Source organism: Falco cherrug, chromosome 1 (genome assembly GCF_023634085.1).
Source record: "Falco cherrug isolate bFalChe1 chromosome 1, bFalChe1.pri, whole genome shotgun sequence".
In the NCBI taxonomy this organism is placed as follows: Eukaryota; Metazoa; Chordata; class Aves; order Falconiformes; family Falconidae; genus Falco; species Falco cherrug.
In genome coordinates, this window is record NC_073697.1 from 94561075 (window position 1) to 94576059 (window position 14985).

The 14985-nt window shown below is 40.2% G+C and overlaps 1 protein-coding gene across 8 annotated transcripts in view; it reads left to right on the forward strand.

Moving 5' to 3' along the window:
- The first annotated feature begins 390 nt into the window (after nt 1–390).
- GIT2 (GIT ArfGAP 2) overlaps nt 391–14985 on the forward strand; it is a 34043-nt gene continuing 19448 nt past the window's right edge. For 5 of the 8 annotated variants that reach the window (XM_055708218.1, XM_055708229.1, XM_055708244.1 and 2 more), the window contains exons 1-13: nt 392–578; nt 4704–4837; nt 5354–5466; nt 6183–6288; nt 6616–6702; nt 6837–6967; nt 8090–8184; nt 8997–9042; nt 10559–10610; nt 12753–12825; nt 13137–13234; nt 13563–13674; nt 14708–14850. In XM_055708218.1, the coding sequence (XP_055564193.1) occupies nt 527–578; nt 4704–4837; nt 5354–5466; nt 6183–6288; nt 6616–6702; nt 6837–6967; nt 8090–8184; nt 8997–9042; nt 10559–10610; nt 12753–12825; nt 13137–13234; nt 13563–13674; nt 14708–14850 (1242 nt within the window). In that variant the 5' untranslated portion in view covers nt 392–526. Of the gene's footprint in view, nt 579–4703; nt 4838–5353; nt 5467–6182; nt 6289–6615; nt 6703–6836; nt 6968–8089; nt 8185–8996; nt 9043–10558; nt 10611–12752; nt 12826–13136; nt 13235–13562; nt 13675–14707; nt 14851–14985 lie in introns of all 8 variants that reach the window. The other 3 variants (XM_055708235.1, XM_055708226.1, XM_055708223.1) reach the window with 2 other exon arrangements.

Consider the following 14985-nt stretch of genomic DNA (forward strand, 5'->3'; position numbering starts at 1 on the left):
TTGGTTTCGTCCGCCCGCTCTGCCGTGCGGCGGGAGCGCCCGCCCTGGCACCGATATAGTGGGTGAGGGCAGGGCTAGGTGGCGAGTAGGCTCTTCCGCCAGACTTCCGACACCTCATTTCTCCCGGCTCCCCCCTCCCCCAGTCGGGAAGGGGCAGTGAGCAGGCCGGTGCAGCCACTCACGGGAGCCTCTGTGTTTCCCCACAGAAGCGCAACGCTTCTGTGAAGCGGTGCGCATCCTGAGGCAGCTGTCTGCCAGGAGCAAACATGGCCGACCGCGCCGCAGTCTCGCCCAGGCTGACGCCAGCCCTTTTGCCAGGAGCGAAGATGGCGGCCAGGCCCTCCCCGTTTGCGTACGGAAGGCGTCCCGGCGCTGGCGCAGGCCGCTCGGTGAATAGCGGCGGCGGCGGGGCGGGCGGTGCTGCCGTACGCCTGCGCGCTGCCGCCTCGCCTCGGCCGCCTGGCGGGGTCTGGCGGCGGGGACCTGTTGGCGCGGCAGGAAGCGCCCGGTCCCGCCGCCGCGCACCATGTCGAAGCGCCTGAGGAGCAGCGAGGTCTGCGCCGACTGCAGCGCCCAGGGTAGGCGGCGGTGGCCGGGGCCGCGGTGAAGGCGCTCCGACGGCCGGGCGAGCCCATCCCCCTCTCCCCAGCCCGGGTTTCCCCGCTGAGGGGGCTCCGCCATGGCGGCGGCGGGGGGCTCCCGGCAGCCGTTCCGGGGGTGTCACCGCCTTGTGGCGGCCCCTTGCTGGCGGGGAGCCGAGTTTGGAGGCGCTTCCAGCCGCTTTATCCCGACCGGCTTCTTTGTGGAGGAGCCGTTCCTCCGCGGGTCGGCCGGTACCGCCGGGCCCCGGCCCTGAGGGGGCCCGGCCCCGCTCGGCCCCCGCGCTCCGGCTGTCGGTAAATCGGGAACTTGTCCGCTCAAAACTGAGGGAACCTTAAAGAAATCGCCCGGTCGTGGAGCATGAAGGCGGGAGGGAGGTGGGAAATGTGTCCCCGGGGGGGGGCCGGTGGCCACCGCGGGGGGAGCTGTGACAGGCGGAGCTGGCTCTGGAGACACCCCTTACTCTGAGGGTCGGGGGCGGGTGTGTGTATGTAACTTAGATTTGTGCATGGCTTGTCCCACGGCCTGGGCTGCGGTGGGTGTCCCAGCCTGGCAAGGAAAGGCTGTGGGGAAGCGTTGGGGAGCAGCCAGTGGTCGGGGTTGACCTGCTCATTGTCTTACACCGCAGATAAATTTGGGAGCTTATTGAAACAAATCTTGTTTTTAGAAAGCCGGTTGCATCTCCTTTCCAGACCATCTATAGTTCAGCTGTTCTAATACTTAAAACTGTCCTGTTTACTCCCCGGTGCCGCCCCCCCCAGCAACCGTGTATACTTGTTTTTCCTTCTCAGAGTTACACAGCTTTTGTTGTGTTCTCTGCTGGTTCTTCCCATACAATTACTTATGTATGTACTCAAATGAATTAAAACACTGATATAGATAACATATGAATGGCTGGAAGATATGATGTGGGAAGAGGGGGTAACGACTTTTGTAAAATGAGACTCTTGTTTTAAAAAAAAAAAAAAATAAATATCCCAAGCTAAATCCGAGGGAGTTACTTTTATCTTTGTAGGATTTTGTTTTCACAATAGAGCTTGTATATCTTACGTAGGCACTTGTCCCTATCTCGTATGAGGCAGTGTATCTATGCTTTTAAACATCATTGGTGTTACAACTCTGAGATAAAGTTGTGTTACTGTGTTTGTATTTGTTACACTGCATAGTCCTAACAAGCTTATCAGAGTCGCTATTAGGGTAATCTCGTAAACTGGCCTTTTTATGTGTCCTGTCGTGACATTATAGCAATGTTAGTTACTTACTTGATCCTGGTGAGGAAATCTGCTGGCTTATCCATATATATAAAGAAATACTGATTTATTCCTTTCTCAAAATAATAAAACAAATTAAATCTTTCTTTTACTTAAACTAGAGAATTTGTCAAGAGGGGTGTTTGGGAGCTGCCACGTGAGCAGCTGTGTCGGGAGACCTGAGGCAACTGCAGCCTTTTCCCCCGATCAGGTGTAGCAAATGCAGAATGCCTGGCTGCTGAAATAATCAGGGCTCACCCCTTGAACTTTATCAGGACACACTTTGTTTCTGTGGAGAAGTATGAGTAGTTTTCTTTTACGTGAGGTGACTTTACGTGTACTTTTCTGGTACACTTCCTATTCTCAGGCAGGAGTTCACTTTTCAGACACACAGTGCAGGCTTGTCTTCGTCGCAGGCTTCCTGTTTTGAATCGCTCTGCCATGTTCCTGAAAGCAGATTTGGCCAATCTTTCTAGCTTCTCCCCTGTTGTATTTTGGTATCGGCTTAAGCATGTTTTGAGTGTATGCATAATTGGATTGCTTTTAAAAATTATTTAAGTTCCAGCACAGACACTTCATTAAATTAAATTTAAACCTGAAATACAAATTTTCCCATAACCTGGCAGCACTTTCTCTGTTTCATCAGACTGTCTAACACTGTGTTCCTTCTCCCTTTCCCATCCCCATCTGTTACTTGGAAACCAGTCAATGGTACTAAGCTAGGTGTGAGTTGAATTGAGGGGCTACAAATTGTGCAGCTTCAGTAGAAAAACCTCTTTCAGTTCAACCAGCGTGACTCAGAAAACAGGTTGTGGTGCTTAGCTTCCCACTGCTTTTTTGATCGGTCCACTCTCCACCGTGCACACTGTCAAATCAGTTCTGTTTCATATCATTTAGACTGCTGAACTGGGGCCTGAGCTGCTGTCGGTCCTCTCTATAGCCTCTCCAGTGCCTGGCAGGAGCAAAGAGCATTCTCTTGGCCCATTCTGCTGAACTTTACGGTCCCTTGCTGAATCTATCTGTCGTCTTTGGGTTTTCTTTTATTGTCATCTCTTTTTGCATCACACCATCTACATTGCCAATGGTGCTGGTTTTTGACAGATTCTACATAAATACTGATGAAAGATTCCATGTTTAAGTAGAATGTACAAGCTGAAACTACAAGCAAGGCCTGAGCTTTTTCTTTGGAAGAATTTTAAAGCCCCGTTTCTGTTATGAAATGACAAAATAAACAGCAGCAGAGTTTATCATGGCTAAATGGCTGCTGTTTGGAGCCAGTTGAGTTAGGTATTGAGATGGATGTAAAGGAAAAAAAGCTAATGGTGACTGTTAGTCAAAACAGAGTGAGGCTCACAAGCAGCCTGTAACTAGTGATTGAAATGAGAAACATAATGGCTTTCAGAAGAATCCTATTAGTTTGTGAATGAGTGTGTGATAAGGTTGTCTGTAATGAAAAGGGACTAGACTCATTAATCTGGAAGGCTGCCTCCAGTCTTGGGTTGTTTGGTTAGCGCGAATGCATCTCATTTCATTGTTACTTTTTCCTTCTTAGAAGGGAAAGTTGTTAAAATAATGGAATGATTTAATAAGGAGGTTGTGTGCTTGTTATTAATTTGTTTTTTAAATTAGGTTAGGTGTTTTTTTTTCTGAAACATATGCTTTAGTTTGGCTCTGGGCTGTGATAGTTATCATCTGTGAAAAGATGCTCCCACCCCTTATGGCCTGTGGTTCAAACAGGTTTGCCTACATTGCCTTCAGCACACACACAATGTCAACTCTCCTTAAAAACCACAACTATGATCAGATCTCATGTTTCAGGGATTCAGTAAATTTACTGCATAGGTCAGAGAAGACTTTTTTTTTTTATGATGCACAGTTGCTTAGATGTATTCTGACAGGATGCTGAAGTTCCCTCATCGGGTGCCAGGCTTGTATTGTGCTTACTTACTTAGCCTCAAACTCATCTCTGGATTTGAAATTAAGAAGAATTTTCCAAAATAGAAGGGATCTTGAATTCCTTTTTCTTTCTCCAGTGATGTGCTTGATCTGAAGATCTGTCTTGCTGCTCAGTTGCCTATTACTGCAGGGTTCTTGGCACATTGGGTTTCTTGTGTCACTGACAGAAAACTGGAGTTTCTTCTGAAGACTGGGCTGAGAGCGGCAGAGACACCTCCGTTTAATGTCCCGTTGTGCATGTGTGCAGTTTCAACCTGATGTAATATTCCTACTTGATTTTATACTTTTTGATGTTTGAAGCTGCATAATAGCTATTATATATTATTTACTACTTCACCTTCTATCAGTTGTCTTTCTGGTTTGCTTATGAGATGGCTTCAGTTTGGATCCGTTCAGAGTTGAAGTTAATTTGCTTGACAGTTTTGGATTTTACTGAGCCTTTAACTTGACACATCTGTATCTTGCTTTTTTTTTTTACTGTGACACTCTAGTGTTTTTATTATTTAATGTGGAGATTGAAAAACATGGTAATAATATAGATCTGCAGACTGAATAAGTGACAAGTAAGCACTTCAAGAAGGTTATAACTTCAGTGTCCTGTTAATGCTTACAAAGGAAAGTATTTTCATAGGAAAATCTGCAAACAGCAGGGCTTTTTTTTTCAGAGTTTCCATGGCAGGTCTCCTTGCTGTCCTAGGGCTCCCACGTCCCCAGTAAATACAAGGACTGTTATTTCGCCAGCATCCAGAGGCCCAGCAAGTTTGTGACATTTACAAGCTCATACAATGGCTAAGCAGTGAAGTAAAGTTAGAAGGCAGAGCTCCACATTCTAGACTCTGTATTTGAAATACAAAGTCACATTGCCTTCTGTGTTGTAATTAACATATTATTTTTCAGATCCTTGCTGGGCATCTATAAACAGGGGGATTCTGATCTGTGATGAGTGCTGTAGTGTTCATCGAAGTCTGGGTCGTCATATCTCTCAAGTGAGACATCTCAAGCATACACCATGGCCTCCAACACTGCTGCAGGTAAAATGTAAAACTGTGTCTTCCTTCATTAAAACTAGATGTATTAATTTTTTAAACATTTTAAATGGAATTTAAATTGCTGAGCTTTTGTTGGAGAGGGGCTTGTCCTTTTAAGCTTTCTTTTTCTAAGCTAGTCTTTTATTTATCTTCTTTTGCTGTGTTGGACCACTAAAATCAGAATTGTCTGTGCCTTTTTAATTTGATACCTTTGTTTTGGAAGGTCACCTTAAACTTTTCTTTCAGACTTCTGCAATGCATCTGCTTCAGCCTAAATTCTCAATATATGGCAAAGCTTTCTCTTCAATAGAGCAGCTGTTGGGAAGGGTAGAGAATTTTAAGGGGGTTCTTATTACATTCCACATAATAACCTCCTAAGCATGTGCCTGGTTCTGATATCCTACTAGGTTATGGATGTTAGCACACAGAATATGAATCTGTTGGCTTGCTGTCTGCTTGAAAATAATTGCATATATTTGATTTCTTTACTGTCTATTTGTATACATTTTTGGATTTCAGATGGTTGAAACCCTGTACAATAACGGTGCTAACTCCATATGGGAACATTCATTGCTGGACCCTGCCTCTGTTATGAGTGGAAGGCGCAAAGCTAGCCCACAGGATAAAGTGCAGTAAGTGGAAAATTACAGAATTTTTATTTTTGTAGAAATGTGATTATTTTGTTCAGCTGTGACAGTCAGCAAGGTATCCATAGGAGCCTGTGTATATTTTGTTGCTGGCAGAGAACAAGAGTAAGCTAGTTATTATTTTCACTCTTTTTTTTTATTTCCAATGATTAATTTAAAAAATATATTGTAAAAATGGAAATACATTCCTTGAATTCTCTGAACTATTGATACCTGACCTCTAGCTTTGAATACTTGTACTTGAATCAAAAGACTTAATTCTCATGCGATGTGTTTCAGTTAACTGCTGGCTGCTAATGAGTTTGAGTTTGTTGATGAATTGAACAAAAACTGAGAGAAGATTTCTGTCACTGAATATGGTGCTTCATTTTAAAATGTAAATAACTGCATATAGTAAGCATAGCTTAAGTTGGCATAATTTTAAATTCAGTGTTTACCTCTAAGAAATAGACTCTACATCCTAGAGTCTGCAGATATTTTGATGTTTGTAACAAAAGTGTGCTCTGTATAGTTAGACCATTGGCACTGGGTTGTTTTATTAGTGAAAATATTTTTCTGTGTTTAACATTGCTACTTGCAGCATGCAAAGATGTAATAGAATCTTCACTGGTGAATTTTCCTTTTTCTAGAGCATCTGTATTGTTGTGAAAGCACTAATGCTTATTTTCTTTCCCTTCTGTTGCTTGGATTTCTCTTTACAGTCCCAATAAAGCAGAATTCATTAGAGCGAAATATCAAATGTTAGCATTTGTTCATCGCTTGCCATGCCGTGAAGATGACAGTGTTACTGCCAAAGATCTTAGTAAGGTTAGTATGCTTTTTCTGGCAGTCTGCAGAAGCTACAACTTGTGTGTAATGGAACAGTGAAATCTGACTGAATTGAATTAGTTGCTTTTGACTTGAGATAACTTGCTGTTCTTCAGCACTAGTATGTAAACAAATACAGCTTGGCTTCCACTTTTTTTTTTGGTAATACATATGGATACTGAAGAGGTAGATGGTTGAGAGGCATCAATTTAGGTGAGCTTGGAGAAGAAGAGCTGTAACAAGAATTCTTGCATAGCTGAAAAAACAAATGCTGAATCACAGTTATTGCTGCTGTATTAATTAAGCACAATCCTGCTTCTTTTTCAGCAACTCCATTCCAGTGTAAGGACCGGGAATCTGGAGACATGTTTGCGATTACTCTCCTTAGGAGCTCAAGCCAACTTCTTTCATCCTGTATGAACACTTTTTTCATTATTTTGATATACATTCACAGTTTGTAACACACTGATTTCAGCTGGTACGTGTTATATTTCAATCTTTTACTTAGACCTGTTGATTAAGTAGATATTTTTCATAATAACTTGTAGGAGAAAGGAAACACCCCTCTCCATGTTGCTGCTAAGGCAGGACAGACTTTACAAGCAGAATTATTAGCGGTTTATGGTGCTGATCCTGGCACTCAAGATTCCAATGGAAAAACTCCAGTTGACTATGCAAGGTAAAAGGCTCTGACATATGTGATACTCATGTATGTTAACCAGTGTTCATAAATCACATGATGAACCTCCTTAGATATTTCTGTCCTGAAAATTATTTGACTATTAAATACTAACAAGTACTTTCTCTAGAAAGAGTGAATGTGTGAAGAATAGAAATAAGCATTTTCATCATTTCATGGCCTGTATTCTCCTGGATGCTCGAGACAACCCAGTGAAATAGGCTGAGCCAATCTAGCAGCTCACAGCAAAGTAATCTGAGAAGATTTTCTGCAAGTTCAGCAAGCCGAGTAGACTCCAGGAGTGTGGATTAACTAGGGAATTGCTGTAGGAAAGGGCTGGGACTGCACAGATGGGTCAGGGAGCAGGGAGCGGAAGCAGATGTTTTTTAGTGGCAGCGAACTGTTAGGTGCATCCAGTTGCGGAACTGCACCCTCAGGAAAGCCTACTTTTAGGAAGACTATAGGCTTCCCAAGGGCAGGCAACGTTCCTGTCAAGAAAGATGGAGCATGATTGTCTCTGCTGATCATTTGGCCAGTAATGAGGCACTGCAAGATTTGCAGCACAGCATTGAAGATTTCTTGTGTTTATATGCAAAATTGGACATTACTGATCAACTCTAAGCAGAACATTTGTGTAAATAAAACATTCTCATTGCTCTGATCGCTTTTCATTTGAGGCCATACATGGAATCTGAAGATTGAATAAGTTTGTGGTTGCAGAACACTATGCCAGAATATTTATATTTCTCAATGCTGTTAATCAAATGTGAAGTTGGGTGAATTGGCTGCATGAGCTCAGGAACTGTCTAGAAGATTGTAAATAACATATTCAAAATAGTCTATGTAATCTGTTTGGGTTTTTTTCTACAGAAAAGCAGTAGGCAAAGGTTTTCAGAGTTTTCACTAACTCACGTTGGGAAGTTCATAAAAGTTGTATCTATAGTTTTTTTGCTTGCTGGAACATACTGTTGTAAATCCTGCTGTAAGTCTGTGCCATGTTGATACGGTTAGATACGCAGTGTTCAACAATGGCTTGTGCTAAATCTGTTTCTCTGACCATTTTTTAATTTTTTGTATGTCTCAAAATGAATAACTAATGTAACTTGTGTGTGTGTAAACCAGACAAGGTGGGCACCATGAACTGGCAGAGCGCCTGGTGGAAATTCAGTATGAACTCACAGACAGGTTAGCTTTCTATCTCTGTGGCAGAAAACCAGGTAAGTAGAAAAAAACCTATAAGATCTTTCAGTGTTATTGTAGGACAGTTGAAACTATGGTATATATTGTTTGTGCCAGTGGTACTCCACTTTTTATATGCATTTCAAATATTCTAGCATTTTCTAGATTATACAAGAAGAACTACAGAAAGTATAAGTTGTAAGTTTAGTGATAATGCATTTAAAATACAGATAAAACTGCAGGATTTTAAGTATCCCTATAAGTTCCTTTCTGGTTTTCCACAAATGTGTGTTCTATACAGCCCTGAAAGTGTGGGGAAGCCTACATGTAAGGTCATATGAGTACTGTTTAACGTTGAGTGAACTGCAGGGAAAATACAGATTTTGTGAATGCTGAATAGTCTGCAGGAGATATTGTAGAAACTCTTCCAAGCAGTTTCTTCTCATTGAAATGCAAAAGCAGGGGAGTATTCAGTTGAGTGGGTACCTTTTGAACACAAGCACCTTTAAAAATTTTTAGCCATTAGGTGCCATAATGGCACCTATGTTAGAACTTAATTTTTTTTAATGGAATTTGAATACAGTTGATAAGCCTTAATTGGAATCCTTGATAACACCAGGAAATTGTGGTAGGAGCCTTCTTGTAAGACTTGCTGGCTTTCTGTAATTGGAAATTGAGTAATTACATGCAAGATAAATTATTCTGTGTTTGCCTGTTGCATATATTCTTGGGTTGCTCATTAGTAAATTACTGGACTTCTAGTAAAACTGAATACCAGCTGCATATCCTGACAACGCTGAAAACTAGTCCAGTAGCAACCTATTAAAGTGCAATTTGTTTTCAATTCTAGAGCATAAAAATGGACAGCACTTTGTTATACCTCAGATGGCAGATAGGTAAGTTGTTGATTCCATGGCATGTATGTAAACATCAAAACAAAAAACCCCCTAATAATCAAATTTCCTTTCCTTTCTGAAACAACTTTTAAGCTTGTTGTCATTCTAACTTCTTAATGTGTGTCTTTATCGATCTTAGAAGCTTTTTCTATATAGAAAGAACACTGTCATTTAAACAAACCCAGAAAATGATAGTTTACTATATTTGTTAAAATGGAGGGGGAAGGTGATACAATTATATTAAGGGAACACACAGGAATTTCTGGGAAAGAGATTTTGTAACTAATGTAAGGACCAATTGAGTTAGTTTCTTGATACAGCATTTTGAAAATAGTATTTGCAAGAAAGCTGCATTTTTCTCTGAAAGTATTTATACTTTTGATCATCTGAGTGCTTTTAACTTTTGGTTACAATCAGTGAGATCATATTTGTATAAAACATTTCAAGTATTAATCGTAAGTCCCTCTTTTTCTTCTGTTGCTATGCAATTGGAAATAAGACGGCTGTAAGTAAACCACTGTTCAACTTATTGCTTGCAAATTTTCTATGAAAAACTGTAATAATTGTAGAAACTGTGATAGTTGGTAAAATACTTAGTGTTAACATCTGTAACTTTTTAGATGTTTTGTTTAGCTATTGGATAAAGTACTGTGTATTTTCAGTGCAAAGTATTTTGCAGAGCAGAGTGAGTATCACTTGCCTCATTACGCAGAGAAGGAAGTTGACAGGCAGAGAAAATTACTTGTTCCAAGATGCTGCTGAGATTGCAGAGCCTGTGGTACAACGTGCCTAATGTCCTCTGCTGGTCTTTTTCTTTTTTCCTTGTCTAGGTGACTGCGTACACAATCAGTTAATTGTACAGAAACTTTTATTTGAGCCCTTCCATCCTTGTAAGCCAGAGGGGGTCTTCCCCTGGGTGATACAAATACGGACTGAAAACTTGTCAGCTTCCTGATCTGTGGCTCTTATAAATTCTGTTGACCTGCACAATTTTCATCTTGTGCCTCATGTTCAAGGCTGGAAACTAGTAGAAGAGATTATTTACTAATCAGTACAGGATTTTTAGCGCGGCCCTATTGTTGTAGCTCTTTGCCAGCCTGTTGGTCACCTCCCTCCTGCACAGTCCAGTGGAACAAATCTTGTGTGTTTTATGTGGATGTGAGTTTTGGTCAGAATGATCATACTTTTCAGATGCCTTACAGAAAACATTTTGTTGCGCTACAGCTTGACTGCTTCTAGAGCTATGCAAATGTTGGGTATTCATATTCCAAAGGATTTGGGGGATTCTTTTGGTTTTATGTTTAAGATTGTTGTTCAGAAAAGCCTAAGAATGTGCTAGTTGTTATATTAGCAATATTAGGAAGATCAATGTGTTAAAAACTGTATTAAAAATACTGAAATATTAAGGCGTTTCAAGTAAAAGTGACATTTTAATCGTTGAATTATCAAAACAGAATTTGTGTTTAAGCAGGCTATTAAATGCTGTAGATGTAATGATCACTTTCTTTTTTCATAGCAGTCTAGATTTATCAGAACTTGCAAAAGCAGCTAAGAAGAAACTTCAGTCTGTAAGTAAAACTTTTGTCTAGACGTGGCAAACTCTGCACTTCATCTTTCAAGCTGGCTTCAGCTGTTATTAATTCCTACATAAATAAATGTCAACTCTGTAGCAAATTGAAAGTCTGGAGAAAAACATGAAAGTAGTCAGAAGTGGAGGAGCAGAGGTGATGACATATCCATGACGGAGAATAAATACTTGTTGGTCTTGTTTGGCGTAGTATTTCTAGCTCTGTCTCCCCAGTTCAGAACCTTTTAAGGTTGTCTGTCTTGCTCTCATGTATTTTATATAAATCTGTATGTTAAATGTTACTATTTGCCTTTAACTTTCTGGAAAGCCAGAATAATGCATTACTGTCTGCTAATTAGTTGACAATAATGCCGGCTCACTACTTTTACTAAAGTGCTGGTGACCAAATCATTGTACAAGTTAGAGTGAGGATATGTTTTCCTTCTACTGAAAGCTTTTAGCTGCAGTAAAATGTATCAAAGGATAAAAATTTTGCAGCTGGGGGAAGAACAATGCTGGTGATATTCTTCTTTTCAACCATGTCCATTTTTCTCTAAAGCTAATGCTAGTGGTCATAATTCCAGCTAAGCAAGCCAGTATTTTTAGAACTGGTATTCAAACAGTAATCAATACAAACCAGATATGACTCCTATTTCAGAACTGGCTTTTTGCTGCTGACATGCCATTAGTGGCTACTTTAAGTGCATTGCTAGCTAGAAGTAGATAGATTCTTGCATTTGTATTTTTGCAAGTTGTGGTGGGTTAACCCTGGTGAGCAGCCCAGCACCGACACAGTCCTGTTAGCAGGGTTGGGGAGACCATGGGAAGAGCAAAAGCAATAAAACTTACAGGTTGAGATAAAGGCAGTTTAATAGGTGAAGGAAAGAGAAGAAAAACAAGTGAAGCAAAAAAAATCACTCGGTCACCTCCCACAGGCAGAGTCTCTGAACAGCCATCTTGGAAGCCAAAAACCATGCTGCTACTTCCTCCACCCGTTTTTATGGCTGAGCATACCATGCCATGGTATGGAATGTTCCTTTGGTAAATTCACATCAGCTGGCCTGGCTGTGTCTCGTCCCAGCTTCATGCCCACCCTGAGCCTACTTGCTGCAGGGTGGTGGGGTGGACAGAGTCAGGGGAAAAAACCAGAATGCCGTGATGTCATGCAAGCACTGTTAAATGGTAGTTGAAACAAGGTAGTGTTATCAACACTGGTTTAGGCACAAATCCAAAACACAGCAAGCATCATGTGATACTTGTGTAGATATGATCTACATCACATGTAGATCATACTTCACATGATACTGTGAAGAAAGTCACTACATACAATCATACTTCACATGATACTGTGAAGAAAGTTAATTTCATCCCAACCAGACCCAGCACACAAGTAAACATACTGGGTTTATCTGGGTTCAAGAATGATGGCAGTTGCTCTTTGGTTAAGAATTTAGGACTCAAACTCTGGAAAGAGTGAGACTGGTTTTCCTGTAAATAAAGTTAAAGCCTAGAAAAAGCGTTAGGTTTTTCACCCTTTTTAATACAGCTTGCCCCAGATAAGGAAGATCCGCCATCTATTCAGGCTTTCTTATCCCGTCAGCTATCAAGTCTAGTACCCGTTGCTGATGTTAATGCACTGTATGTCAGTAAGTGAAGCATCCACAAAGGTCTGTGATACCTTAATTTCATGTCTGATCTTCCAGCAGTTCACTTCATAACACAAATATCTCTCTTGAAGCATCCAGGTGTAGGAACAGAGTTTGAAACACTCAAGTGTTTTGTGTCTTCATTGTTCAGTTCAGCCCACATCTACAGTGGCACTTGAACACCTAATTCCCACAGTAGGTCTGCTTCACTGCAAATACACAAGGTCTTTTTGTGATCAGATGAAAGAGAAAAAAATAATCGATTAACCAGTGAAGGAAAAGTGTGTAACAGTATTGTTGTCTCTGTATCTAGCAATTGGGTGGTCATATATGTCTGTTTAATCAACTACTTTACTATGTAGGCTGAGAAACAAGCAATTATATAGGCTGAAAAGCACCCAAGCAAGAGCCGAGTTGTGCTCTTATATATTCTATGTTATAGATGTTTTCTAGGTTTCATTTATTTTCAAGCTGTGATTTTTCTCTTCTACCCTTAGCTAAGCAACCACTTATTTGAAGAACTTGCCATGGATGTGTATGATGAAGTTGACAGAAGGGAAACAGATGCAGGTAAATGAGGCTTTCTGGAATGTGTATAAAATAAATTTGAATTGTTACATTACATGCAAGACGCTAGTGCAGGCATATGTTCCATTTAAAGTAATTACCCATAACGGTAGTTTCTTTGTCTTGCATTGTCTGAAGGTGATGTTAATTGAAAAAATCTTGTGTGTTTTACAAAGTAGAGAACCCTCAGGGGAAAAAAGCCTTCCTTTGAATTGATTGTTTGTGTTTGAAATAGTGGTCTTTTATTCTTTGATGAGAAACACTGTCAAATAGTACAGGAAGGTTATTTCCTCTTTTTTTTTTTTCTTGAGCAGTTTGGCTTGCTACTCAGAATCATAGTACGCTTGTGACAGAGACTACAGTGGTCCCTTTTCTTCCCGTAAATCCTGAATATTCCTCAACCAGGAATCAGGTATGCAATCTTCTTACTACTGTAAAACAATTTTTATTTAATAGGCCAAGTATTCTAAGTAATAATTCCGTTAATGTACTTCGTTACTGTAGAAGAGTTCATCTGCTTGTAAAGAGGTTAAAATAGTTTCATATTTCCCCAGCCCTGGAATGTGCAGCTGGATAATGTAAATCACAATTTTTGCAATAAATATAACTGAACAAGGAGCTCACTGTAGGTGCTATAGTTTTGGTTTTACCTGGGAACTCTGCTGTTCATCTAATACACAATGTACTTTTCCCCCCCCCCCCCCCCCCCGCCCCCCCCCTTGCATTATTCTGTAATTTAGGGAAGACAAAAACTGGCTCGATTTAATGCCCATGAATTTGCTACGCTGGTTATAGATATTTTAAGTGATGCCAAACGAAGACAACAGGGGAATCCTCTCACTGGTTCAAAAGGTGAGTATGCTTTTGGTTGTCAGCTCTTCTGTATGTAATTCTTCAGTAGTTTGATACCACAGCCTTATTCAAAAGTACTATATAAATGAAGAAATAGATGTATACTGTTTTTATAAATGATAAGAACTAAATCATGTGGACAGCAGGCTATCGACAACATGCATTAGGCTCCCAAAACAGTGCCCAAATACAGAAGATTTGTCTGTTAATGTTAGTATTTGTAATAGAACTAAATCAAGTGGGATATGTGCAGTTCAGGAATGTCTTTTTGTGATGATTGGGATTTTTATGATAACTTGGTGAAATTTTCCAGAATACTCCGGTGCAGTTTTAGAGTGATACTTGTTTTAATTGGCAGCTAAGATAGTGTCAGTGTTTTAGATGCTGACATTCCTGCCTGCTGTGTATGTGCAGGGCTTTGCTGTAATTTAGAAGCTCTTGAGCTTATTGCCAGTTCACCTAAAAATGTTTACTTTCTGTATTTCTTGAACATGATGGGTATCAAAGAATACAAATACTTAGGTCAACAGCCAGACAGAGCTGTAGTTGTAGCCATGATGGTGTGAAATAACATTTGAACACTAGTTCTCCCTCTGCAGAGAAAATGCAAAGAATCTTTTCTAATTTTTAATTTTTCCCTATATTTTTCATTTGAATGTTGACATCATTTTCATCCAGTGTTGTCTGGTTTTGCACTTTTTTTGTTGTGGTTTTTTTTTCCTTTATATGAATTTTTACTAAGCTGTTAAAGCGTGATTCTCACCATTTTAACTTGCCTAAACACTTACAAGAAGTGAAAAGGCAAAACCATAAATCTTTGAGGCTTTGGACAGTAATAATTCATACCTATTAAGTGGATCTAAATTATTTTTTGTGAACTAGGCTAGTCAAACAAGACATTATTATGGCATGTCTTGTCTCTCCGGATGAAAATATTTTCTTGGGTTTTTTTTCCAATTACTTTAAAATATGTGCTCCTATTTCTTTTCCAAACTTACTAGTCTGTTATTAAATGGTGTGTGTTGATCTACAGAAAATGTGGAACTGATTCTTAAATCAATCAGCAATCAGCATAGCAGTGAAAGTCAGGATAATGACCAGCCTGATTATGACAGTGTTGCTTCAGATGAAGATACAGATCTGGAAACAAATGCACCTAAATCAAACAGACAGAAGGTAGGTTTGAGATATTTATACACACTAGATTTTATTCATAAATGTAATCTGAAGTCAGTTTTCCTCCTTGTGAGGGGATTTAACATGCATAAATAATCAGAAAATGAATATTCTAATTAATTTTCAAATTAATTT